Source organism: Aptenodytes patagonicus, chromosome 15 (assembly GCF_965638725.1).
Source record: "Aptenodytes patagonicus chromosome 15, bAptPat1.pri.cur, whole genome shotgun sequence".
Lineage (NCBI taxonomy): Eukaryota > Metazoa > Chordata > Aves > Sphenisciformes > Spheniscidae > Aptenodytes > Aptenodytes patagonicus.
The window spans coordinates 13,826,457-13,853,374 of record NC_134963.1 but is presented as its reverse complement, the minus strand read 5'-3'; the positions used below and the strand labels follow the sequence as shown (position 1 = coordinate 13,853,374).

Genomic DNA, 26,918 nt, shown 5'->3' with positions numbered 1-26,918 from the left:
TCCTGTCCCTGCCCTCCTCGCCTCCTGGATGAGGCGTGGGCAGTGAAGTGTGGCTCGTGGCGCACAGGTCCAGTTTGGGCTGGGCTAACGTGAGCTCTGGGAAGATTTTTGGTCCAGTCTGGTCTTGGCAGCAGCCGTCGGGAGAGCGGTAGCTGTTCTCTGTAAGGTGGACCTGACCCCCCGAGCGTGTGTGCGGTTGTGCACTGTGCAAGGACACTGTCCCTGTCCCTGCAAGTAAGCTGCAACAACAGGAGTACTGGCCAGCAGTGGATGGAGAGGCTGACTTGCCGGTGACAGGCTGTGGGTCCCCGCACATATTTCTCTGCTCTTGTGTCAAGCCCCACTGTATGCTTTGTCTGGGTGATTTCCCACTGCTCCCACTTGCAAGGACATGATCTTCCCTCCCTGCGTATACCCTCCTTCTCCCCGTCCCAGGGGCTGTAAAAATAAAATCTTGCCTGTGTATTTAAAACATTTCAAGATCCTTTTAAAAAAGAAAAAGAGGAGGCTGGAGAAGCGTGGTTTTATGTAGGTTTGTTTTGCTAGAAGCTATTTCAGGACTCTGAGGGTTTGGGAGGGGGGAGAAAAGCTGATGAAAAGCCTCTTCCTGGGCTGCCGTTCTGCGCCTGGGTCACAGGGGAAGGCTGGAGCCAGGGGGAGGTGGGGGGCCGCTTTATCTCCCAGTAACTGAGACCCTCACCTGCAGATAAAGAGCTTTAAGCACAGGAGCTCCTGGAAGGCTGCTCGGGGCTGATAATGGTCTTTGCTGCCAGCTTGTGGATCTGGGAGAGGGAAGGGAGGGGATGCGCAGTGAACACCTCGCTCACAAAAGGGCCCCAGGCGGCAGCACGTGGCCGTGTCGTATTGTGCCAGCTACAGACAGAGGCACCTCTTCATCCCGCCCCTGTCTCGCTGAATCTCTTCCCTCCTCTTTCCTCAGACAAGCTGCCTTCAAAGGCAGTGGTTTTTTTTCTGTGCCTTGTTGGCAAATATCCTGCTGGCTGGTATTGGACCACCAACTGATATGGACCACCGGACCATAAAGGCTTGGGCTGCGTGGTGCTGGGGGCAGGGAGGGCAGCCAGATGGAGCCACGTAGCAAAAGACAGCTCTTGGGATGGAGGTGGGGGGTCTCTGCGCACCCCTGGCCCAGTGCAGGTTCTCCTCGTACGAAATGAGGGAGAAATAAGCCTAGGAAAATCGCCGAGGGGGGTGTTAATTTCAAAGGGAGATGCATAGTTTGCCCCTTCCGAGCACAGCATCGGCTGTGCTGTAGGGGTTGAAGCTGCTCTAAAAGATAAGTGGTCTAGCGAGGAAAGGAGTTGGTAAGTCAGTGGAGATGAGAGAGAGAGTGTGTGCTCATGTGTATTCTCTGATGGCTAATAAGGGCCTAGTCCCACTGCGGCCTCCACTTCGGTGCAGGCTCTAACAGGTCTCTCCTCTCCCCTGTCGCACGTGCTCAGGAGTTTTGAGGCCTCTTCATCGCGTTAAGTACAGTAGAAATTATTAAGCCATTTTAGGAGTTGGGAAGAGAGGGAAATGGATGGATGGAGAGAGTCAAAATGCAGTTGCCAAAGCCTCCCTCCTTGCTAAGACCAACCAGAAATACCAGCAGACTTGCCCGTTGATCAGCTGTACGGTATCCAGGTTTCTGTTAACTTCCCAGCTGTGGACAGGGGCTCACAGCCCCATCGCGGGGCTTGGGTGCCCCAGAGGAAGCTGTTGCGCTGACTGCTGAATTGCGGCTTGATTACTTGGTTTTCTTTTTACAGATTTGTCTTTGCAGAATCCCAAAGCAAGATTTGTACAAAATAACGTGCGTCGCTGTTGACCTGAGCGAGGTTTGTGGGTCATGGAGTATAAATCCATGGCTCTGGAAGTGTTAATGCTATAGTGAAGCCCTCTAAGACCACAGCCTCTGTGCTGGGTGCAGTTCTTCATTGCCCTTCAGTATGTGTTTGGGCTTAACAGACCATATTCCTTCACATGCTGATGGGGACGTTATTTCGCATCCTGCGGATACGTATTGACAAGAGAATGAGGGTTCAGAGCAGCGCAGAAGGATGCTCAAGCAAGTTTGGGGCCCCTTGCTAAGTTCAGCAGGTGTCTGGCTAGGTTTGATGTGAGGGTGTCCGAGTGCTGGGGAAGCAGGTTTGTGGAGTTTCTACACTCAAAGAATAGGCAATATTTTCATTTTCATGGGGACGTGTTCCTATACTGCGTGTTGAGCTTGCTTCAGTCTGTGTCCCCCCCACAGAGAGCCAACAGAGAAGTGGCCTGGTCCTGCTGGAGTAGTAACTATTAGCTGGGGTATGGGCAAGCTCCTCCAAAATTTAGTTTTGTTACATCTTACAAAGTTGGGCTTATTCTTGTTTCAGGTGATGACACTGACACAGCTATAAAGGGCTCAGAGGAAACAGCAGCACAGGAAGAAGAGGAGGAAGAAGAAGAGGAGGAGGAGGAAGAAAGCATTCCCGGGTGTACCTTGTTCATCAAAAACCTGAACTTTGCCACCACAGAAGACACACTGAAAGAGGTGAGCCGTGAGCAAGGAGGGGGGACTGGGTTTTGCTTAGCATGGTCCACTCAGGTGGAGCAGGAGGGGGTTGAGTGTGTGGTTGAGGGCCAAACTGAGTTGCCTGATGGAGTAAAACCCTCACTCCCAGCATGGGCTGGAAGAAAGGGCTCTGCTCCGCTGCAGAAGGCAAGGGGCAAGCTGTTCTCCACCTCTGTTTAAAGGAGGTAAATTGCAGCCAGTATGCCCTAACGGGAGATGAGGGAGCACTGGACTGTACTGGGACTGGGAACCTCTGCTTTGGCGTTTCAGGTGTCAATTAAGACAAACGTATCTGAAACAGTTTTGATGGGGTTTAATTCCACCCCAGGACAGGTGGAGGCAGTAGGAAATCTTTTAAGACTCCTCGTTTCCCACGCTTTCTGTAATGCTTCTCCTTGGGACAAGCACTTGTGCAGCTGTGATACTGCTTTGGGTGTTAAGGCAATAAAGAAATAAGTGATGATTTCAACGAGATGTGCTTTTCATCTAAGCTTTTACCAACATTGAGCTGTCTGTGCTTTACCTCAGCAAAACACTTGGGAGAGATCGTAGCATTTCTAAAGCCATGTGGGATATTAATAGCAAAATAGGGAAAAGCAGCTGGGAGTTCCCATCTCTGCCACTTCTTGTAGCCATGTGAAAAGCCACATCTCATGGCCCAAGAATGTTGGCGCAATGTCAGTCCATCCTGGACCCGTGCTCCTCCACCTTGGGACTGCGGTACTAGTAGATACCCTGTTCCTTCTGGGTCTGGGGACAAATGTAAATGTTCGGAGAAGGACTGGGACTTGTCCCCTCTTCTTTTTCTGCCTTCTGACTGCAGTTTTATGAAGGAGTTGAATAGATGGCTTGTCACTGTAGGGCAGCCCCTGTTACCTCGACGCCCCTCCCGCATGGCTTTGGAAGGAGCCGTATTCAAGGGGCATCACAGGAGTCACCCGCCACTAAGGTCCCCGCCTGGGTGTGAGGGCGTCTTGTAATCCGCAGTGTTCCTCCAGAGCCATCCCAGACCTCTGTGCAGTTTCTGAGGAGTGGTGGAGGATTTCTGGGAACTTGTGTATTGATTTCTTTAAAAGTCTGTGTGTGTGTGGGGTGTATATGTGTACAGAAATAATTTTATAAGACGCAGCTGCACTGACTGCTTGTCAGGTGTGCGCTGGGGGGAGGTGGGCCTGCGAGTGTCTGCTCCTGGCTCTGGAAGAGGGCCACATTGTCACTCGAATTGAGTTGTAAGCCTGTGACAAAGGGAACTGAGTCACGTGTCCAAATTCCTTGCAGACGTTCTCCAAAGTGGGAGCTGTGAAGAGCTGCACAATATCCAAGAAGAAAGACAAAGCAGGTACTCTAGATGTTGCTGTTCAATTCCTTCCCTCGGCTGGTTTCTGAGGGCTCAGGTGTGGCATTGCTTTAGCATTCATCTGGCTGAGCATTTGTGTTCTCCTTGGCAAAATCCTTAATATTTCTAGAAGTGTGCCTGTTGAAATGGCTGAAAGCAGCAACCAAAAATACCCTGGGGTTCAGTCTATAAGGTTAAGCTTAATTGTGGGATTTGTGGAGACGTGGCCTTCTCTTGAGATCAGGATAGAGAAACCAACTCCTTCAGGATCACAGAAGAGGGCGGGATGCAAGTTGAAAGGAACCGGTGCCCTGCGATGATTAAACCTGCGCACGACATGCTTTATCCGGGATCTTCAAGGATGCCTGGCTGAATACTGTGCTGAGTGGGCTTCGTTTGCCTTCTGCCTGCCAGATTCGAACCCAGCAGGCTGCGGTGACGAGTGGTTATGCCTGTTGCGTTGACTGCACTCGCTTTCTGGACAGAGAAGAGTTTGCTTAAGGCAAGCGCTGGCTAGATGGGCTGTGTCGTCCTTCCGGATTTTAGGCTAGGGAGTTGCACAGCTTTATGGGATTTTGCCTTAACAGGCCTCCTCTTGCATGGGATGCTTGAAAACTCGGATTCACTGAAAGAAAAAGAAATAAAGCAAACTCTTCAGTACTGCTCATGTGTCTGGCTGCAGGTGTGCTCATGACCGAACAACATTTGAGCCTAGGCTGATCTCATACCACCTACCAAAGCGATCCCCTTCTGTCACTGTGGGGTGATCTCTATAGCCTGCTACCACTGAGGTTTTGAAGGTGGAAACTGGGCGTTATGGTTTTGCTTGTGGATTTGTTCCTTTCCTCACCCAGCCTTATTTATGGCTCTCAAAATGTGAAAGTGTGTTCCTCAGAAGCGTGGCGTGACCGTGGGTGCCGCAAACCTTTGCTGTGCGGGGAAGTGTAATAGATGTCTCCTCCTTTGGCATGGAACCGGCAGCTGCCTGCCCAGGTTTAGGGAAGTGATTGCTCCTTTTGTGCCTTGCAGACCCCCAAGGCACTTTGTCTCTCAAATGAAACGCAGGGCTTGCACTTGGTGATGACGGGGAATACAGCACGCGGCAGTCCAAACTGGAACAGGTCTCAAATGCTCGGCTCCCAGCAGTGGTCAGTAGCTGACTGCTTGTCAAGTGTTGGCCAAAATGAATTTCTGAAGGGGTTGCAGGTCTCCTCTGGGGACCAAACTGCAACCTGCATTTTGCCATCCTGCAACAAAAGTCATACCCATTTCTGGGTAGTTGGCACATTTTCCAAACGAAGGTCTCATTTCACTCATGAGGAAATAGTCCTGTGTAGAAACAAATGTCTGTGTATCCATAATGGGATCGCTTACCCTGAGTATGACCGGCGGTTGTTTTGTAAGACTTAGTGTTTTATTTAAGGAGGTTGCACTGACATTATGGAAAGCAAAAAATGTTTTGCGTGCAACATTGGTTCTCTCTTCGATATCAGCACCAAAACAAGCTGTTCTAGAGCAGCGTCTTGCTCAAAACAAGTCAGTAAGGGGTGCTCATGAGGAGTGTCTGAGTCAGGGCATGGGCAGGCTGGCCCTTTGCCTGGGGTATTAGTTTTTGTCCCCCCGGTTTTGGCAATTAGTGCTTGCTTCTGATTTGTTTTTAAATCTTCTGCTTAATATCGTCACTGTTTCCTGCTAGTTTAATGAGTCCCCTTTCTCTTCTGACAGGCACTTTGCTTTCAATGGGCTTTGGATTTGTGGAGTACAAGAAGCCAGAGAGCGCCCAGAAAGCCCTGCGCCGGCTCCAGGTAAGCTTAAGCACTGTCGGTCCAGATTTCTTTCCAGAGATGGTGGGTGAAGGCTTGGATGAACTGTGAGGTTCAAAATGTAGCTGAGGATGTCAGTGCTGTGAGTTACGCTGTGCAGATGGAGAAGCCTCTAAAATGGGATAGGTTTGTGAGGAAAGAGGGTGTGTAAAGGGACAAGACCTCATGCAGAAGAGTGTTTCCTAGCGCTGATCCAATACGGAGGTGGCAGAAAATGTGCAATGATTGAAATTTAATGAGTTTATTCTGCAAGGTTCCCTTTGCAGCGGTGTCGGAGACCCAGGCCTCTACTCGCAGTGAGAATAAATACTGCTTAGTGCTTAGTGCTGCAGAGTTCAGCTCTACCCTCTGTGAATCTGCTGTTGCTTCAGGGTCTTCTAGCCTCCTGCCTTCCCCATGACACATGCCACAGGGTTTGGCTGCACTTCGAAGGAATAAATCATTCCCTCTGCTTCTGGAACAGTGAGTGATCCCTTTCTAGGCAGATGTGAAGGAATTACTCTGTGTAATCTGTGCATGTTCAGTGACCACAATCTATGAGTCCCACCTTCAACGGGTGGTCATTTCACATTCCACAGCCTAGGTAGTCTTGGGATAGATATGTGTTCTCCATCCTTTTGAAAGGCAGAAGCCGGGGAAAGAAAGCAAGCAGGAAAATGGGTATTTTGTGGAGGGAGCAGGCAGCAGGGCTCCAGGATCCTGGTGTAGTGCCTTTGCGCGACGTGTCCCCTGTCAGGGCTGATAAGGCAAGAGGCTGCTTGTTTTCGGTGCTGAACTGCAGGAAATTCTTTGAGGCGCAGGAAGCAAGAGATAGAAGACTTCCTTGCGGTATTGGCTACTGATGGCCAATGAGACATCCTTGGCTCATTCCGGAACAAATAATAAGACGGTCACTGCCTTGAAGAGTTTGCAGTCTAGAGGGAGAGGAAACTGTAGCCCAGGGCAGTGATGTGACTCATCTTTGCCAGTTTAGTGGCAGAGCTGAGGTTGATGGACAGCTAGATCGGGGATGTTGGCTGCTGCTTCAGTCAGTCAAGCTGTCTCCAACCTCATATCAGAAGCCTTGCCTTGCATGAGTGACGTTCAACAGAGAAAAACTTTGGCAGGGAAAAGGGGAAGAATATATGGGAAAGAGCAAGATGTGAAATGCTGTGCTTGTATCCTGGAAGCTGTTGTGACTTTGATTTTTATTTTTTTTTTTAATTGTTGTTGTTTCTTTGTTTTAACTTCTAGGGCTGCTCTGTAGATGGCCATAAGCTGGAAGTGAAAATCTCGGAGAGAGCTGTCAGGTAAAGCTTATGTCTCACCTCTGTAACATGGTTACATTTAAGCTGCAGTAATGCTTGGTAGGTTCTTAATTTCTTAGCTAGCATCTCTGCATCACGAGGGATGTGATGGGTAGTGCTCTGACTGTTGAACACATCAGCCTTTGTTGTGCTTTACTCGGTCACTTTAGTCAGTCTTAGTGAAAAGAAAAAAGAAACGATGAATAGCTGATGCGAAGGTGTTTGCTCACTAAATGACGTATTTCCAGTTAAAATCCCGAAGCAGTGTGCAGTAGTGGGACCCCAAAAATGAGCCCAAAGTGAGAACCAGGCACTTGAGTTTTCTTCCACACTCAAGGAAGAGACTCCTCTAAAACCTCCGCTTTGGTGACAGTTTGGTCAACATTGCAAAATCCACTGATAGCCCAAGTTCCAGCGGGTTTAAAGAGTTCTGGAAGACAAATATTCTCTGGGTAATGAAATCTTTTAGCCTAGTTCATCAGGGAGAACAGCGGCTTAAGAATAATGTTCTGCTGCCAATTCTGATCAAATCAAGACAAACACAGTGGGTTTTTTTTTCTTGCTTGAAAAAAAAGTTTGGATTTAACTTCTTCTGTTTGGGCTGTCAGGTGCAGAGGAGACGGTTACTTCTGGATGAATTTACTTGGAGTTAGAGTCCTGCTTTTTAGGGTTTCCTTCCTAGTTTTTATTCAGTACGGAATCTTCTAAGTGCAAAGTTGAAAATTAATCCAGATGTTTGAAGGTGAATGTTGGCACCTAAAAACTGTCCTTTAGACACTTTGGAAGCCCTACTGGAGGAGGGATCGCTGAAATGTCAAAATTTGTTTGAAAACCTGGTCCCTGGGGACCAGAAGCAGTCTGACAGCTCCCTGTCTGCACTTTGTAATTCGATTCTTTAATAAACCGTTTTCATCCATTTTGATTTTTAAAATGCCTTCAGTAGGTATGCAGCCTACGACGCGGAATGCTTTGCTTTGTGAAATAAGCTGCTGTGTTTTGTATTAGGTAAATGCTTATCTTGTCCAAATGCAATACAGTTCTGAAGTTAAAGTAATTAATAATCTATTAAAAAATTTCATTTGCTGTTTTCTAAGCCAGTAAGAAAAAGAATCAAAATTAGTTTACATTAAGCTATTTTTTTAATATATCAAACAGTACGTTCTCCTGACAATTTGAATGGACAAGATTTGATGTCAAAAGAAAAGTTAGTGGCAAATGTGAGTCCAGGCCTGCTGCCTAACCTTAACTGAGGTTGCAGTCAGCAAGCTGGAAACTTTGATTTTCAGATGCAGGATTTAAATCACTTAAATTCATTCCTTCTCGGCGTACTGTGTGACATTTCCATTGTCGCCAGTAAGGTGCCAGTGAGGATATCGATGTGAGCTAGCTGGCTGATTTTTCTTTCAACTTTCTGTTGACTTCATAGGCCCACTGTGAAATCGTCCCGAAAGAAACAAACCGTCAAGAAGCAGACGACTTCCAAGATCTTGGTCCGAAACATCCCGTTCCAGGCCACCGTCAGGGAAATCAGGGAACTCTTCAGGTAGGAAAGCGCTTTCTGTTGGTCTGCGGAGTGCTCCGGGTTGGAGCCGGTATGATTTTCGTATGCGATCTTGCTGTCGGATTGTAAATATTACGAGTTTTGGTTTTTTTGTGGAAGTAAGCAAGCCTTTTACTGAGTGTAAATACAAATGGCTTGGCAGGTTATACCAGTATAGAAATTCTGCTGGTGAGACAGAGATCCCATAAGCCAGCGTTTTGGCTGGAGCCACTGTGAGCTGTCAGACCCGGCGGCCCATCACCGTGCAGCAGACGTCCGCGGGGCTTGGAGATCTCCCCGCCTGTCGAGTAAATGACATAGCGTTGGATATTTTTTTTCCTCGTGCCTTAAAGGCGTGCAGCAGCTTTCCTGATGCTCAGCACGCCTGAGCACTGGGAGCCGCTGCAGACAGCTGGTGTGAAAGGTTTTAGCTGGGGCTGGCTCCCTCCTCCGTCTGTCTTGCCCACGTGATGGTGTAGCTCCTTCCCGTCGTGGAGGGAGCACTTTACACCTTGCTTTCCTTTCCACGAGTGTTTCACTGTGTCTGCCTCGCATAGTCGGTGGGCTGTTGCCCTGTGGTTGGCAGCCCTGTGTCTGTAAGGATGTGGGACTGTGCTGCTTGTAATACCCTCTCTGGCAAAAAATAACCTTGTCAGCCGTGAGACCTGCCTGGGATAGTGCTGAGCATTGAATAGGGATTTTAGGATCCCAGCCCTGCATTCTTCTGTGTGCCGGCTGATCTCTGTTTTATTTGCATCCTCAGGCTTTTGTGCAGTGACTCGTTAAGCCTTGTAATGCATCCTGGAAAAGAGGTGAAACTTTGTAAAATGCAGCATCTTTTCTGCTCCCAGGACGAGAATCTTTTGCTCGTTGACCCAGGCCATGGTCCCTGCTCCGCTGCTGGCTTGCAGAAGGAATTTGAGGGAATCGGCGTCCAGCTCTGCCCATCAGTTTTTCTCATCTGCGAAATAAGGGTGATAGCTCACATCTGCAGGGCACGGTGAAGTACTGTGTTAGGAGGTGGCTTTTCTGTGTGGGTCTGTCTAAGCAAAAGACAGGCGCTGTCGTCTGGTCAGGGCTGGGGCATTTCTTTCCAAGGGGACCGAGTTGAGGAATCACTTAACCCTTTGAAACCTCCCCAGACCGTGCAGTGAAAACCGCCTTGCGAGGAGCTGCAGGGCGGTGATCTGTTCATTGCCGGGGAAATTATGCATTTCCCTACGTACAGTGAATTCCGCTTACTTTATTAGCGTGTGATGTTCTCCTGGCTTGACCACAGGTAAGGACAGTGGTTCCCGCGTGGCTGGTAAGCTGTTTCCTTGCAAGGTGTAAGGTGGTGAGGAAAACTCTATGTTGTAACACTGTTTTGGGGTGGGCTCTAGGGATTTAACTGGACGCAGACCGTGACTTGGCTCTTGGACAGACATTGCTGGAAGGGTGATGGTAGGCACAATGTAAAGATCCCTATAGAAGAGCGAAAGGTTTTTCTTGCTTGTGCTGTGCAGCTTGGGTGCTTTCATGTCAACGCTGCCCTCGGAGGCCCTACTGAAACAGGGCATAAAACCTGGACTTCCAAGTTACCGCACTGAGTTTTCTTAGCACGTGGGGCACTGCTAATGTGAACCCCAACACTGTGTGGCTGCAGACATGACCTTTGTAAAGCTGGAGTAAACAAAACCAGGGGGATCTATTTGCCTTCTAGGGCCCTGGGTTAAGTTCAAGGAGCTGGGAGGCTCCTTGATAGCTGGAGGCTATCATGAGGATAGACAAGCCCAGCAGAGACTGTGGGGAGGTTTTGGTATGTTTTTTCCTCCTGTCTTGTCTAGCACCTTAGCGCTGTGGAGAGGGGGGGCGGAGGAGCAGTCTGATTAATATTGCAAGGAACGTGCAGCTTCTAGCCGCGCGCGCTGTTGACAGCATTCTCTGAGCGATGCATGAACATCCGTTTCATTTACCTAGGATATTCAGAGATGTGTTTTTTTTATCCTCAAAACAAAAGCCAGCAGCTTGGGGGGGGACCCACAATCCTCCCTCCGCCCCTGCCATCCCTTCTTCCCTTCAGAGTGGCTAAAATCGGGCATGACAGAGCGCTACTAAACACTTCATCCTCCTAGATTGCTTTTTTGTGGTTTTAAATCAGATGGCTTTGCTCTGGAGCTTTTAGCTCTTTCTGCATTTAGGAACCTGTCTTATTTGTATTTCGTTATTTATTTATTTGAAATCGCGAACAATTGCTTGGCAGCGGAGGCAGCATGGACGACAGGGCTGCAGGGGGCACTCTTAGCCTGCCCAGGAAAGGCTGGCTGGGGACCACGGCGCCGGGGACCGCCGGCCTGGGGACCACCGGGCCACGCTGCCGGGCATCGCCATGCAGGGCAGCAGCCCCGGGCCCACGGAGGTGGGAGGCTTTGCAGGGCGAGCATCTCCTCTGTTGTTTCACACGCTCAAAAGCCACTGTCCAGCCCTGCAGTCTCCCAACCTGCTTCCTTCTGTGCTTGCTTTCTTCTTTTCTCAATTGCCTGGGCAGGAGAAAAATTAATAAATAAATATACATACACACACACACACTATATATATATATATGTATTAAAAAGTGTGTGTATATATTACCCCAAATACATATATTATGCAAATATATATTTCCAAATATATCTATATATTTCCCCAGACAAGTATTTCCATGTTTTGGAAACGTGTATCAGCTCAAGGAGCTGTGTCTTCCTTTTTAAATGGACCCACAGTACGTGTTAATGGCACTGGAACAGCAAAACAAGGGAGTTGGGTGTTTTGAATAGCGAATTTTGAAAGCTGTTGTACCTGTGCTGCTCAGCACTGGCAGTTCAGGAAATTCTGCCCTGGTTGTCTTTACAATATCATTTTAATGGATCTTTTTAATATCGTTGTTTATGGATCCATCACTTAAACGCTTAGACTTGCCCTGCACCATCGTTCATGTTCTTACAGCAGTCAAAGGTAGACCGTGGCTGTCTTGCATGCGCCCTCCCTTGCTGTTGCCCTTCCCCAGCTGCTTCGAGCGATCTCTGCAAACTACGGGGAAAGGCTCTGTGCCGTCCTCTGGGCTGGACCTCGCTGTGGTTTGGAAGCGGTTGGTGACACGCCTGCTTCCCATCGCACGACCGCACGTGTCCTCCGCATCATGAGCACCAACCAGCAGGTTTGGGGAGCCGCGTTCCCCAGGAGTTTCCTCCTGCCCGTCCCCGGCGGCGAGGTGGATCCCTGGGAGGAAGGAGGCCAGCCAGTCCCTTGGGAAAGGTCTGTGAGTGGGTGTAAAATTCAAATTGATTTTTCCCCAAGCTCATAGTTTGCAGGAGATTCAAAGCAAATGTGTTTCTTTTAATTTTGGAGTTTGGGGATATTGAGTTCTAATTCTTGGGCTGGAGAAAGGTGGTGCTTAATTTTCTCTGAACGGGAGTCATGAATGCTCTGGTTATCAGCTAAAGTCCTCCACCTGCAAAATAAATGTCTTGTTGCAGGGTGCCATTTGCCTTAGGTGCTGCCCACCTTCCACACCGGACCCGATGGCTTTGGGGTGTGCGGCGCTGGTTCAGAGCGTGTCTTGCCATCTTCTGCTGGAGGTGTTAGCCTCTCTTGCATGGTCAGGGGATTGTTGTTTTTTTTTGTTGGGTGTTTTTTTGAGACCCGATAGGTGTTATTTTCTTCAGAGGGAGAAATGCTTTTCAGTTATAGGGGCTGTTTTTGGGCTAGGTGTGAAGATTTAGCTTTTGTGGGCATGCGTGGTTTTTTCCCCCCCATTTTTGTTCTTTATTAGATTCTACTCTTATCTTTACTACCTGGAAAAATAACAAAAGACAAATCGTCCTTAGTTCTTTCCAAAGAGCCATAGTTAGGGGAGGAGAGGCAAAGGGATTGATATCCCATGAAGGCTGCTAATTTTTGCTACCAAATTGGGGGGCTTTTGTGGCAAGATTTTTTTTCAAAAGGAACTCTAGATGTGGCAAGCTGAATTGGAGTTCTGTGAAAGGCCACATTTTCACAGATTGGAGCTCTGGCAATTTCTGAAAATTAGACTCCTTTAAAATCTATCACATTAGATCCATACAGCCTTCATTGGAAGTTTCAATGAACTATTTGTTTCATAGCATCCTCTTCCATCCTCCTTCCCCCTCTCTGCACCAACTTTCATGAATATTAAAAATAAGGCTGTTTTGCAGTTGGCATATAACATTTCAAGGAGATGTATGTTTTATTTTCCCCAAAGGGGGAACGATTAGATTTAGAAAAAGACTTCTTAAAGATTTCTACCCAATCAAATGCAACCTGAGGGATAGATACTGTAGAAAGTCTGCCTAGACTTTGATGTACCTTATGCTTATACTACTGAAAGAAGCAGTTATTAGAGTGGCATCTCAAGTCGCATGTTTTGGGGCTGGCATTGTTTCCTCTTTTCTTTGCAAAATATATCTGAGAACTTATCGTTGGGTCTGCATCTATAAATTCTCCTAAAATTGCAACGACCATCACTTCCAGCCCTCCTCTGCCAATTAGTTGCGGTAGACCCTAACCCTCAAAATTCAGAGCGAGATCAGATGTCAGCACTGTGAGCGTGGAAGGTGTTTTAATGTCCGTCTGGCCATCCCTTGCCTTTCACCTGTAGGAACTGAATTCAAACACGTTGTGTAAAGCTGTAAAATCATAAAATTATTATCAGCTGAGACACTGGACTTCAGTTTGACTGGAGAAGCAGCTAGCAGAAAAAGCAATTGAAAGGTATGCCAGAGCACAGAACAGGTTATCGGGTGCATTTATCTCCATATTCTGACTTTCCTATAAAGTAAGTAATGCTGCTGCTTAGGAAGACCTTTGGGGGTGAGTGTCTCTTTTAATTTTAACTACTTTGCTGACTATTTTCTCCGTCTTGACAAAGACATGGCATTTATTGCATCTGGCAAAAAAAGTGCCTGGGACTGATTAGGAGAAAACGGATCTATTCCCTCTGATAGAGGGTAAAAGTGAAGACAGCCAGTGGGACAAGACTTGGAGTCGTGTCTCTTCTAGAACAAGAAAAATCTCTGAAGAAAGATACGGTGGATAAACTGGCAGAGATTTTTTTTTTTAAAGGCAGTCTTTATGAAGTTAATTTTATAAGATGATGCCTTTCACTTCTTCTGACCTATTATAATAAAGTGTAGTTATCAGAATGGGCTTTTCATTTCCCATTATAAAGGACACGGTGGTATAATGAATCCGTCTGCCAGACATGCTTGCTGTTCACACCTTTCTCCCAGTAATGGAGTCTACATGACTGGAGACAATTTCTCCTTCCCAGAGTAACGCTGCCTTGTTGAAGCTGTGGAAATCTTTGCTACCGAAAGGCAGAGGAGAAAAAAAATTAGTCCCTTCATAAACATGTGAGTTTGTTAAACAAGTGCTGGGCAGTATTAATTAGAATATTCCGTGCAAACAGCCCTAGGATGCACAGTGCTGCAAGCATCGCTTGCTGAACAGTCTAAGGTCAGTTTACTCTGCAAGTGGTGCTTTTGCTTTTAAAAGCCTAGGTGTTGTGCTAGAAATGTTTTGAAATCCATTGCTGCTTCCTCTTAGCTGCTTAAAATTTTTCTCTCCATACTTTTCCCCTGCAGTGAGATGGTCCATGAATGTGGGGGGAGCTGCAGAAGTCACAGTGAGCACCTCCTCGTGGTGTAAGGGTCTGCTGGGGGTAGGGCAGGGGCTGCGCAACTGCAGCCAGGCGAGATGAAGCTGGTGGGTCGGATGTTGGGGACAAGCCCCAGGAGCTGCTGAGCCCCTGCTGGAGGTCCGGTCTGGAGATGGTGGACACGCTCAGTGATGCCCAGTAACCATGGGTGCACTGGTCTGCCTGTTCCTTCTGCCGTCCGACCACATCAGTAGATCTCTCCTAGGGTGAGACATCTCCTCCTGGCCAAATGGCCTGCTTAGCTCCTTACTGTCTGCTGGGAGTGATGTCCCCCAGCGTGCACTGTGCCCTCCTGTGAAAAGCCAAAGTGCAGATCTTTCTCCACTGTTCAACAGCTGGAAACTCCCTCCAGCACCCTACAGAGTCTAGGTAAGGGCATGCGCATTGCAAACATGACTGTGATTCACAGGGCTATAAAACTTCCAATTTATTATGCTCTTAGCCCTTTACAATCAAAACAAAACTAACCTGACATAGATAAAATACTGAGAATATTATTTGAGGGGTAGGGGGGACAGGGCAGAGTTGCTGGATGCGCAGGCGTTGGGCACGCTGGGCTACAGTACTGGTGGAAGGAAGCGGAGCAGATCGTCAACCCTTTCTTGTGGTAGAAACCACTGTTGGGTTCATTCCCGGTTCATCTGGGTTATACCCGTGAACAGATTAAGCTGCATTTCTGAGTCATTTTATCAAGACGGTCCAACTGTCAGTCTGCAGCTAGATCCAGTCTGAAGGACTCGGAAAAGAGGGGGGTCGCTGTTTGGGTGATGAGCAGAGCCTGCCACCTAAATGTCTCTTGTCCTACCTGTGTGTAGTTACTGGTTTAAAGCTAACAGCTTCTGCTCCCTTACCAGTGAATGCAGAGGTGTCCCCCCGAGCAGCATGGCACCCCTTCTCCCCAGGAGGCTACTTCTGCCAAGGGAAGAGCCTCTCGGTCTTCCGCGGTCTGGTGCCTGTGGCCCAGCAACCTCCCTTGTTGCTTGGCGTGGAGTCAGATGAACAGAATCCTGTACTGGAGCAATCTGCAGATGAGAGGGGAGAGCCTGGTCCTGTGGGATCCAGCCTGGATACCTTGCTCAAGTCTTTGCTCGTGTTAATCAGGCCAGTATTGATCACTCACTTAACGACCTTTGTGGATTGGGGCTGTGGCACCAGAGAGAACGGACAGAACTCCTGAGAAGGACTGGGAGAATAAGTGTATTAAAACAAGCGCTCAGACGCAACAGTAGCGGGGCTGTGCCCTGCCAGAAGGTATTTGTGCAGAACTGAGCTGCCAGCTCCTCTGCAATACTCACACCTTTGCTTGTCCCAGGGTACCGTGCTTGCGAGCCTGTGCTTGAAGGGGGTGTACAAAAATGAGTCTGCACAAGCAGAAGGACCGCGGGGAAGCAGCTGGCATCGGCGTGCGCTCTGCACCCGTCTGTCAGGTCGGTGTTGGTCCTAGCTTTCTGGCTTTCCCTGTGAATTGGGACATTGGTGCCAGCACGTGGAAGGACTGTGGAACGTGTATCTTGCCGGGAGGCACGCATTCAGGTGGAAACCTGTCAAAAACAGTTTTAGGAGCAAGAACTGGAACATGTCTCATTACACATTTGAGTGCTGACAGCAGTAATGATGCCTCTTGAGTTTGGTTTGGTGTTGAGTGGGATCGCCGTATTGTGTTCTCGAGGAAACAAACAGGTGGTTTAAAAATGTGACTGGCCCTTCCTTGTGATCTTCAAAGCCATCTCCAGGCTGAACGCCTGGCCGGGGAAGCCTAGTTTGAGTTGGCTGAAGCTTTCAGGTTGGTGGCAGTGTGGGTCTCCTGTGCTGAAAGCTCATACCCTGCCCGGTGTCGAGCTGTTGGGTGGCAAGTGACGGTGGTTAGCTGGGAACGTGAGTTCGCCTGGGTGGTCTCCAGTGGCTGTGGCTATATCAAGCCCTTGCTTTGTCTGGTATGCCTTCCTAATTGCACGTGGAGCTCAGATGAGATGGCAAAGCCACGGGCAAATGAGCGTGCTAACAGCGGGGCAGCCCGGGCCACCACGTGCGAGCAGCTCCAGGCCATCAAGTGCCCTGAGGTTACAGGCAGAGCCTGGGCAGCTTCCCCAGTGGCAGTCTGCATCCGAGGGCATGCATAGGTACATGTATGTGTGCTGGTGTCTTCAGCATACGGGTGGATTCCCATGCTGACAGTGCTTATGCCCTGTTTTGGTCTGTCCCTAGGGATAATCATGTCTGGCTCCCGTCTTAAAGGTGGCTTCCCAAAACCATGGTGCAAACCTGTGCTCGGAGCACTGCAGGGCTGCACGCGTTGGAAGGAGCATCAGTGAGCCGGTTCAAGGCCACATCCTCAGGAGATGTAAATGCAACCAGCTTCCGATGATGCCAGCAGCTGATGTGGTGCTTTGTGTTAATGCTGGATTTCAGCTTCCTAATTAGGATGCGAGGTCTGTGCCTTGGGCTGCCGAGCGTCTGAGGAGGAGCGCGTCTGGCCCGGGGGGCTGCAGGATGCTGCTCTGGGTTGAAGCTTTCCACCCTGGTGCTCCCAGTGCAGCTCTTGCCCCTCTGTCCTGGTTTTGGCAGGGATAGAGTTAATAAACCACAGCACCCTCTCACCTGCCTGCTGTGTGGGCCCCCTCTGCCCACCTAGTTCAAAGGCACTTGCAAAAAATGTTTTCTTTGGCGTGGTTAGGAAGCTGGTTGATTGCTCCCCGCTGCCTGGCCAAGGAGCTCTGCCCCACTGGTGGCTTTTAGTGGTTTTTTTGGTCTTGCAAGGGGGAGATGGAGTTTCTCTGCTATTACGTTTCCCCTGCCCTCCAGCGTCCCTGGCAGCGTCTCCTCCCTGCAGCCTTCCAGCAGACTCGGAGCTGGTGTTTGCACCACGTCCTGGCTGCAGTGCCGTTGTGTCGGGCTGCTGTGGTCTCCCCTGTGATCCCACTGCATAACCTGGCTCTCCTCCTGCCCTTGGTCTCTGTTACCACCCCATTTTCTCCCTTTGCTGGGGACTGTTGGAAGATTTAAGTCCTTGCCCCTTAGGCTGGACCCCCAGATCCCCCTGTGCCATCCACTCTTCTAACGCATTTGGATTGTGTGCGACCTTGTTCTCCTGCACAGCCTACCCCAGGTGCATCCTTACAGCCCGGCTTAGCACAGGGGATTTACTAATCCTTGTGTGCTCCCGTGTCCAAATTGCAGGTGCCCGGGAGCGGTGCACAGGGAAGTGCAGGGTGCAGGTGCTTTTCTGGGCAGCAACTTGCAGGTATGCGCACCGGCCTCGTGAGCTGAGAGCTCCGGATGAGAATACAGGGATCTGCTGGGCTGGTTTCTCTCTCTTACTATCTCAAAAAGCATAAATTAAACATTTTTTATTTTGTTTTTTTGGTCCTTCTTCAAGCCTTTTCCTTATGTGCTGGAAACACAAACACAGCAACGTTGGGCTGATATTCAGAGACCAGAAATGTAACTGGCCACTTTAATTTGACTATCCAAAATGAGCCACGGGGCGGGGGAGAGTGAAATAGGTTTTCAGTGCTGTTTTTCAGTTTGAATCATAAAGGTGTTTAACATAGATAAGGAAATGTTTAACTCTGTGTTACCTTGACAGGGTTGCTTTAAAAGGTGGATCTTCCCAAGAGCAGAGGGAAGATTTTTCAGCACACCTCTTTCCCTGTCTTGAATTTTCATTGCCCTACTTGATTTTTATACTTTTTTCCCCTCTTCTACGCTCCACGTACTCTATACCCACAGGTCCCCTTTTCTGCTCGCCCGAAACCTCTGCCGAGGGGTTTTTGTCTGCCTGCTTTTGCGCAGTCCAGTTGTCCAATGCGAAGGAAGGGACTTTCTAGGCTGCTTCCTTCTGACTCTTGCCGAAGCGTCTCCCACCAGGGCACCAAGCCGAACCTCCCGATGGAACTTAATTGGTTTTACGCACAGACTCCGTTGCTCATCAGCGCGGAGGGGCTCGGGGAGGTGGAGAGAGATGGGGAAGGGGCTGCTTTCAAAATGTCTTACTCAAATGTAACTCTGGGATTTTGCTTTGGGGTTTTTGCCATTTTTCTGTGCCGAGTGGGACTGGCACACGTGCCTGTGTATGCGTGGGCTTTCTCTCCTTGATAGGAAGCAAGAAACAAAGCCTATAGGAGCTGCTGTCTCCTGTAAATAACCCACTCTGGGCTGTCAGTATTATAAGGTCTCCTTTTGTCTGAATCGTTAAGAAGAGTATATGTGCGTCTATATGTAAGGAAGGAAAAACATGTTGGTTTTTTGCCTGATGCTGTAGCCAGCTCTTGTTCATTTTCAAACTTGTCCTTTGGCCACTGAGGCTATTTCGGGGGCTGGCAGCAGCCAGGGTTGAAGAATCTACAATGTTGAAATGACACTGGACTAACTTTTGAGCTTGTGTCTTAGCCTTTAAGTCAGGGAGCAATCAGGGTGATTATTTTCTTGATCTTAAAATTCTTTTCTCTGTTGCGTTTCTTAACTAGAGTTCTTGCACGGTGACGTTGATCTATCCACCTTCCTGTCTTTCGCTAGCATATACGTGTGGGTATTTTTCAGTCTCACTTCATGAGAAGGTCCTGAACAAGCCTCTAATGAATCACAGTTTTCTCCTCCGGATGACACTGTGTCCTTTATTTACATCTCTGTTTGCATTTTTTTTTTTTTTTTAACCTCAAGCCTGCTACAGCATTTCTACCTCTTCCAATCCAGCGAGTTTTAAACCTTCGGAATATGGTTACAACTGAGGACCTTTTGTTGCACAGCCTTTTACCTTCCCTGGGGCAAAGCCCCTGGCAAAGGCGTTTGAACCGTGTTGGCTTCTGCAGCTGGTGGCACCGTGAGCGTTTCTGTCTGTGCTCCTTCCCCTGAGTTGTTTTTCCCGAAGAAACTAAGCTAAGGCAGATCGGGCTGACCATCTGTCTTCTCACCTCCCTTTCCTCCTCCCCCAGCAGTATCCTGACCACTTCCAGGCATCCGGCAGAGGAGAGGAGATCTTAAATTTGAGAACTTGGTGCAAGTAAGTATAGGAGGAGGCTCCTAAGGCTTGTCTTCCCAGGAAGGTGGTGTTACGGGATTGATCCTTAATAGACATCCAGGAGTTCACATAAGAAGCCCTTGAAGATGGGACCTTTCTTCCGATAGCTTTCTCAGGGTCGGTTTCCCTGGTATCTATCTCCTTTGTTCTGCTTCTCACAGGCTCACTTGTTAGCGGAGGGGCTGACTGTCGGTGGTCTGGGCACGCTGGGCTGTCTCCGTCATGGCTGGCCTTCTGGGGCTTGCCCAGGGAGGTTTGAAGGACAGGCTTGGTCCCCTTCCTGCCCCCCAGCTTTTTTGACACCTCCTTGTGGAGCCTTGCTTGGAAAGGCAGCAACGATGACTTTTCCAAGCCCCCGAGCATCTGAGCACCTCCGCAGGCTGGGCCTGATCGCAAGCAGCACCGTCAGGATTTGTACCAAAACTTGCCCTGCAAATTCAGTTGCCAGGTGGGCTGCGTGACCCCTCTTTGGTTCTCTTTAATGCAGGTTTTACTCTTCCCACCCTTTGATCCCGCTGCTGTGCTAGCAGCCAAAGGGTTAAAAGAGTTCGAGGGGGTGGAGACGAGGTATTTCAGATGCTCATTACTCACTGCCAACTTCCCCCAAAATCATATTAATTTCACGCTGTCACGCAGGACTGCGCTGTCTCTCTCGTCAGCATCCAGGAGGGTGACGGGGGGTGGGGGGAGCGCGGGTCCCCCCGCTGCACCACGGCTGCGATTTGGAAAGCTCATTGGTAGCCTCTTTCCTTGCTGCGGTACTGACCCCATGGGACCGCGCTGGGGCTGCTCACCTTGCAGGGGAATCTGGGGAATAGGGGGTGCTTCGCCATGCGCTGGCTCCCGATAATCATTTTCCACCCCGCTGCTTGTGCAAAAACCCCATGAAATTAGGTCTGCTGCAGCGGGGAGGTCTCGGGGAGGGAGGGGAGCTGCCAACCCGCCCTGCCCTACCTGTGGGCAGTGAGGATGCTGCTTAAAAGTTGGTCTTTAACCAGTTGCCTCCCTTTCCTTTTTTAAGGCAAGCGAGCGCAGCCTGGCTCTGCCTGCAAAGATCACCTCCCCAGCTGCCATTGCCTCCTCTCTCATTTCTCCCCCTTTTCGGCTGTTTGCTCACTGCGTCTGCCAGAGCTGTCACCTCTGCAGGGACTTCTCACTGTCACACGAGGTAGGGCTGGGACTCTGACAGCTCCCACGCAGGCTCAGTGCTCCCGAGCCTGTCCTGGCTGGCAGCTCGCTCCCCCTGTAAGGTTCTCCGGTGGCAGGGATTCTGCTCTGTCCCCAGCAATTTTTGTTTTTCTTATCCCTAGAAGGTGTCTCAGCTTTTTTCCACATGTGCTCTTGTATTTTTTTTTTGTGGGTTGGGGCTGAAAGGATCACCTCCCCTTTTCTCTCCTCATGGACCCTATGGCCACGCTTCTTGCAGCACTTGGCAAAATGCAGCAGCAGCAGCTTGGGTCTCCCTGTGTTTGCAGAGCTGAGAAGGAAAAAGCACGTTAAGAGGCACAGCTCTCTCCCCACAGTAGAGAGCTGATGGCACGTGATACTGGAGATTAAAAAGCTTTGCAGTAAACCTTGGGAGGGGAGTTACCTGCCTGTGTGGGAAGAGGAGTCCCGTGAGCACCAAGGGACCCGTGACTCTCATGCCCACAGAGTCCTGGACCCTCGGGAGCAGAGGATGAGAGCGGCAAATCCTGTGCCAGGAGCAGCACCAGCCTCTGGTACCCACAGCTCAGTGCTGGGTGTTACCAATGCTTTCTAATGCTTATTAAATACTAGAGAATCTATGAATCCAGGCATTACTCCATTTCTCTAATCAACTCTGCTCATGCTTTCCTGGCTCTGATTCCTTTCTGAGGTCCCCTCTTCCTCAGAAAGGCCATCCTCTGATGTGTGAACCGAAAGCTGGCTCCTCCTACATAGACACATCCCTTGGGGACATTGGCATCTCCGTGGTGCAGTGTGTTCCCCCGCCTTTGCATTGACTTTACAAGCAGCGAGTCCTAGCAGGAAAGCTCTCTGAACCTCCTTTCACAGGGCTAAAGCACCACACCTAGCAGCTGGCTGTCGTCTGGCGTCTTGTGTGTGACCAGCCCGCAGTGATACTGCTTAGCATCAGCTCTTAGTCTTTCCCGTGTCGGGGATCTTCCACTTGAAGCGACTGCGTGGGATTTTGTCTGTCCGTGCTGCTTCTTGTTGCATGTCCCGTGGTTTGAGAGGCGGCAAGGCTGTGTCTTCAGTTCTCCTGCGAACATCAGGCATCTGTCAGGGAAATGGCTTTTTCCAGCACTTTGTTGGAAGGTGCCAGCCCGTTTCCATCTCGCTGGCTGCTGGCAAATGGCATCATGAAGCTGAGCCTTGCTTTTTCTCTTGGGGATACGAAAGCTCCTGGAGCTTGTGTGCACAGAGGAGTCCATCACAAATGTTAAATACTCTGGTGGTGATAGGCAAAACGTTCAAGATTACATTTTCAAATAGTTTTCGCTCTTCTTGAGGAAGACACATCTGTGATCGTACTGTTGGTATTGTCTGCCTGGCAGCAGGAAAAAGTCTTCAGTATTAAGTTACTGGGTTTAGCATCTAAGATGCTTTGGGGATATCATCGACTGAAAGTACGAACACCTTCAGTGTGTCCTGGTCTGTACCTGACACTGGAGCGCGGGTTTAGAGCAGAAACAGCAGAGATGTTGCTTTTGGGAGGTACCTGGGATGCTGCGGCCGTTCAGAGGTGGACAAGCCGTGGTGGGAGGTGGTTTCCCAAGCCCTGTTGCTTGATATCAGTGCAGGAGTTGGAGGAAAGCTCATAACTTGGCAAGTGCATCTATTCAAGCAGAGCATCTCTTCTTGGGGAGGCATTACCCGCTCCCATCTCATTTAGTCCCTCAAATCCAGCATGGGCATGGCAGCTTGTGTACCAGCTCGGAGGGCTGTACCTATCTGTTTTGCCCCTAAAAATTAGGATCTTCTGTTGAAAGCCCCTGGCCTGGAAGCCTCGCAGCATGGAGAAATGAGGTCCCTGCTCTGCCTCCAGCTCCCTGCAAGCCGGCTGTCCCTGCCCGGGCAGCCAGCGGTCAAAAGCTGTTGGAAATGCCCCCGCTGGGGAGGGCAAACTCTGGCCCTTTTGGATCCCAGTCGGCCCTGGCAGGTTATTTTTAGATGTGTCATTGCCTCTTTTTTTTTTTTTTTTCCCCTCCCGGCATCCATGCATGCATTACAGCTTGTTCAGGTCAGCTGGTGCAGGCATCGCCGGCAGATGGAGAAGAACATGGTTTCTCTTCCTCTTCTGTAGCCCCTCGTTTCTACCTCGCGTTCGCCTTCTCGGCAAGGCTGCGGCTGCCACGCTGCGTTGACGGCATCTGTCAGCAAGGTGTAAGCGTCTGCTCTTGCCTGCAATCCATCGTGAATTGTGATGGGCGTTGTGATGAGCCTTCCTGAAAGTTTTGGGGGGGGGGACAGCAGAAGAGGGATGATGGGGGAGAGCTTGCGCCCCACCGCACAGATGCCCCACTCAGCGTTCGGCACTGCCTTCGAACTGTCCTGCCCAGCTCTGCCCTCTTTTGCATTTTACTGGCTCCCACTGGAGAGCAGAGCTGTAAAACGCTCAGGCTGTGTGGTTTTGTTGGGTGGTTTAATTTATTTTTTTTGAAGAGGCTTTGAGTTGGGAGGTGGTGGGCAGGGCTGGGGCAGGGGGACGGGGAGCGCTGAAGCAGACACAGCCTCCTCAAAGTGCATTTATTAAATTAGCAAGGTTGCAGTGGCAGGGTTCGCAGCTGCCAGTGTTTGCCTACTGACACGACGAGATGCTGGGCGAGGACAGTGCGGGGAGGCATGTCCCCACCTCCGGGACATCCCCCTCTGTTGAGGAGGTGGTAAGTGCCCGGTGGTGGCTCGCTCCATGCCTCGCAAAGGTCCATCCCCACGGGGAGGATCTGCCTCTGCTGCAGTGGTGGGATGCGTGTGCCTGGCCCCGGGGCGGCGCCGGTGAGCGTGGACTTCAGCTTCCCTACGCGTGGACACGCACGCTCCTGCTCGTTCAATTCAATCGCACTGTTATTGCAGTGCAGCCCTGCTGCACGTATCATGCTCTTCCATGCTGAGACATAAATAAGGAAACAAATTAAAAAAACCCAAACCCAACAAGCAGTTACTTCCACTGCAGTTTTCTTTGCCCAGAAAGTCCCACGGTCGTGGATCGGCTGGGGTTGTTGACTTCCACCCTGGGCTCTGCCGCTTTTTGCAGTGCTGCAGATTTCTCCATCCAGATGTTGCAAGGGTGGAGAGCAACAAGCTTTCTGCAGAAATAGAGTAGAAGCATCGTCGTTGAATCCCATGATGGCTCAGATGATGCTTGCACCGTGCAATTGCTCCCTGTCCTCTCGTCTTCCGAGAATTTTCCAGGTGACCTGTAAAGATGTGTCCCGCTGCATAAAGGAGCCTCTGAGCTTTAGCAGGCATTGTAGTTGTTGCAGGTTGGGAAAGGGTGACCAAAGGACAGGGCACGCCAGGAGCAGGAAGAGAGCAACCATCGTAGCTCGGGTAACAGCCGCACCTCCAATTTTGGGGATGGGGTGGGCGAATCGGACCGTTACCGAGTAAATACAGTACGTCTAGAAATACTTCTCTGCTCACGTTGCTTTTACAGTACAATGAGAAAAATCTAACGTTTTGCTGTTGGTCGCGTCTCTGGAGAGGACGGTGCTGGTCAGGGGAGCGCGATGGCGTGGTGGCTGTCAGCCTGCCTCGCCAGCGAGCTGCTGCGTGCCTGTTTTTAATGCTTTGTCTTGTTCTGATCCCTGGCAGACTTCGGATGTGGTCGGGCTGGGCTCTTCGGAGACTAGCCTGCGCTCAGGAGGTCTCACCATCCTTACTGTATTTGAGTCACCAGAACAGAAGCACCTCACTCGAGCGCCCACATTCTTAATGCATTTGCATGCATTTGATCTTCCTTACGTGTTTCTCTGTTCTCCTCATGAAAATAATTAATCTGGTTATTTTTCTAAGTCATCCTGCAGCTTTACAGGGACAAGACTTAAATAAGGATTCTCTTTAAAGGAGAGCTGTGTTAAAATAGCTGTCTGCCTATAAATATCTCATTGCTTCTATATTTATTCTCCAGCTCAGTGCAGGAGGTTCTACAGTTGAATCTGAGATATATATATATATATAAATTTTTTTTTGCCTGTTGGTGCAGGTGGTATCTTAAGAGGAAGGCTGCTTTCTCCAAAGGATGCCCTAGGTACCCCTTTGGGGGCCCACGAGGCATGGCTAAATCTCCCTTCTCTGTTTACTGCTTTGCTAGTTGTACAGATTTCCTCTTGTCTTTGAAACGAGCTGACTCATAAGAATCCTAGAGGAGCGGAGATTTGTACCGGGCCCTCCGGTGAGCACTATTTTTAGCATAACTTATTTTTGACCAGAGCTGCACTCTGATCAGGATTTTTCAAAAGAGCCCAGGAGAGATAAATCCCCAAATCTCAGCGCTGTTGGAGCTGCGGGTTCCTTTGAAATCCTGACCTGCTGGTGATTACTGTGGTGACTTGGTGGCTCCTAAGCCCTGGACCTGCAAGGTGCTGCGTGCGGGGAGAATTGTGGCTTACGAGCGCAAGCTCTGCGAAAGGCTTTGCAAGCGTTGGCGGCTCTCACTGAAGTCCGTGCGAGGATTGAGATTTCATGGGGTTTGGGATATAAGGGTCACGACTAGAGCCACCGTGGGAGGGGGTATTGGAAGCTGTAGTTTGGTCCTGGCACGGTCCTTGGAGGTAGGTGTGATGGGAGGCTGGGGAAGGCTCAAGACAAGTTGTCTTTCAGTTGTCCTGGTGGAGCTGGACTTTTCTCCACTATACTTGAATGTCTTTTCTCTCCCCCTGAAAAAAAAAAAAAAGAATTTACAGTAACATGAAGAAGAAAGCCACTGGTTAGGTGAAATCACAGAATTTGAGAGTGGCCAGAGCCCAGGCGGAGCCTCGGCGGGGCTGGCATGCGGCGGCAGAGGAGGGAAGAGCCCTGCGGTGACCGGAGCTGGGAGCAGAGTTCTCTGTAAGGTGGCTAAAGAGGGAGGAGAGAAGCAGCAACAAAACGTAAATAATATTAGAGTGGGATTTTCGATCTCTCTACTGGTTTCAAATGACCTCTTCAGTCACACATGTCCAACAGCAGTTATCCTTAAGTCCCCTGAGTCAGCAGCTCACGCTCTTTGGGACCAGCAGACGACTTTGAACCCCCAGCTCTCTTGCAGAGTTCAATGCAAGGCCAACAGCGGTATTTAAACCCGGGGCTTCCTAAAGCTTATGGCGTTCCTCGTGCCATTTCTGCACCTTCCCCCGTGCCTTGGGAATGGGCTTGGAAATTTAGAGCATTGAGATGTAAAGCTTCAGAAGGAAATCTGTTCGTGCTTTAACTAAATAGTGAATCGTTGGTGTCTTTAAAGCATGAAAATAAATGCGGATAATACGCAGGTATCTTCTCCGGGAGTGTCAGTGTGCTCAGCGAGTCCTGGGCACTTTTCTTTGATCTCGCCAGCTCTAAAATGAATGTATAACAATAGGTAGATTAAAAAAAACCTCCCCACCCTATGTTAGACCTGATAGCACACACTCCTCCATCAGCAAGGACCGGGAAACAAAGGCAGGACAGACGTGACGCTGCTTGCGCAACACCCTGCAGGCAAGCACAGGTAGGAAGGGATCTGCAGAAGAGCTGAGATCTCACTTTGCAGTCGGACCAGGGTGAAGGCAGGAACGAATCGGGAGATGGCCGGGTCCGTCCCTCCAGCCGAAAGGCATGCGGAGGCTGCTGGGTGGTTTTCTGCACCTTAGCATCTCCTGCCGCAGACACCCGATGGCTGGCACTCATCCCCCCCGCCCCGCCAGCGCTTCCCACCTTTCTTTTTGCCACGCTGCCCCGTTAAATTCAGGCGCAGGAGCCAGCTCTGTAGGGCTAAATTACTGTGACGGTCGTACCATAGCAACTGTACCTGTCTGCCTCTGCCAGCCGCCAGCTGCAAGCCGGGAAGCTGTTGAAAAATAATCATCGTTTGGGAGGAGCGGGGGGCCGAGGAGCGGTGAAGAGAGGCCGCAAGACAATGCGACGCCGCTTCCACCGGCACGGCAAATCTGTGCCGACTGGGGAAGGGAAAGGCCCCTTTTAACATTAGCCTTTAAAGCAAATCTCTTTAAGGAACCGAATCTCTCGCACGACGTTAAACCTCGCAAAGTAGGATTAAATGCGGCAAAATTAAGAAACCAAACCTGGTTGCAGCACCTGTTTAAAAATTACTTAAGTGGAGGGATATTAAAATTTTAAGACCTGCTGCTGTGCTGGTGATGGAGGATTTAAAAAATAATAATTACTGTTGTTTTTTTTTTTTTTTTCTTTTTGCTTGGTTTTCAGAATTGGTTTCTTTCTGTTTAGCATGCAGCCTAATTGCGTAATTACACGATAGACTGGAGTAGAATTTAGTGCGTGTAATACCAGTTATAAAGAAGAGCCCTAATTATGTATATCTTCTCAGGTAAATAATACATCAGGGGCATGGAGTGGCCTAATTACTGTTCTGAAAACCTGCCTAATGATTAATTTACTTGGAATTTCAGAAAGCTTTTGATAAGGTCCCTCACAAGCAACTGTTACGGAAAATAAATCGAGAAGGGGTAAAATGTTTTGCT

The 26,918-nt window shown here is 49.6% G+C and overlaps 1 protein-coding gene across 2 annotated transcripts in view; it reads left to right on the top strand.

The window, feature by feature from the left end:
- The window catches only part of RBM19 (RNA binding motif protein 19), an 85,093-nt gene that overhangs the window by 11,568 nt on the left and 46,607 nt on the right, over positions 1–26,918 (top strand). For both annotated transcript variants that reach the window (XM_076352747.1, XM_076352746.1), the window contains exons 17-21: positions 2,379–2,536; positions 3,836–3,896; positions 5,619–5,698; positions 6,950–7,005; positions 8,429–8,545. In XM_076352747.1, the coding sequence (XP_076208862.1) occupies positions 2,379–2,536; positions 3,836–3,896; positions 5,619–5,698; positions 6,950–7,005; positions 8,429–8,545 (472 nt within the window). The remainder of the gene's footprint in view (positions 1–2,378; positions 2,537–3,835; positions 3,897–5,618; positions 5,699–6,949; positions 7,006–8,428; positions 8,546–26,918) is intronic.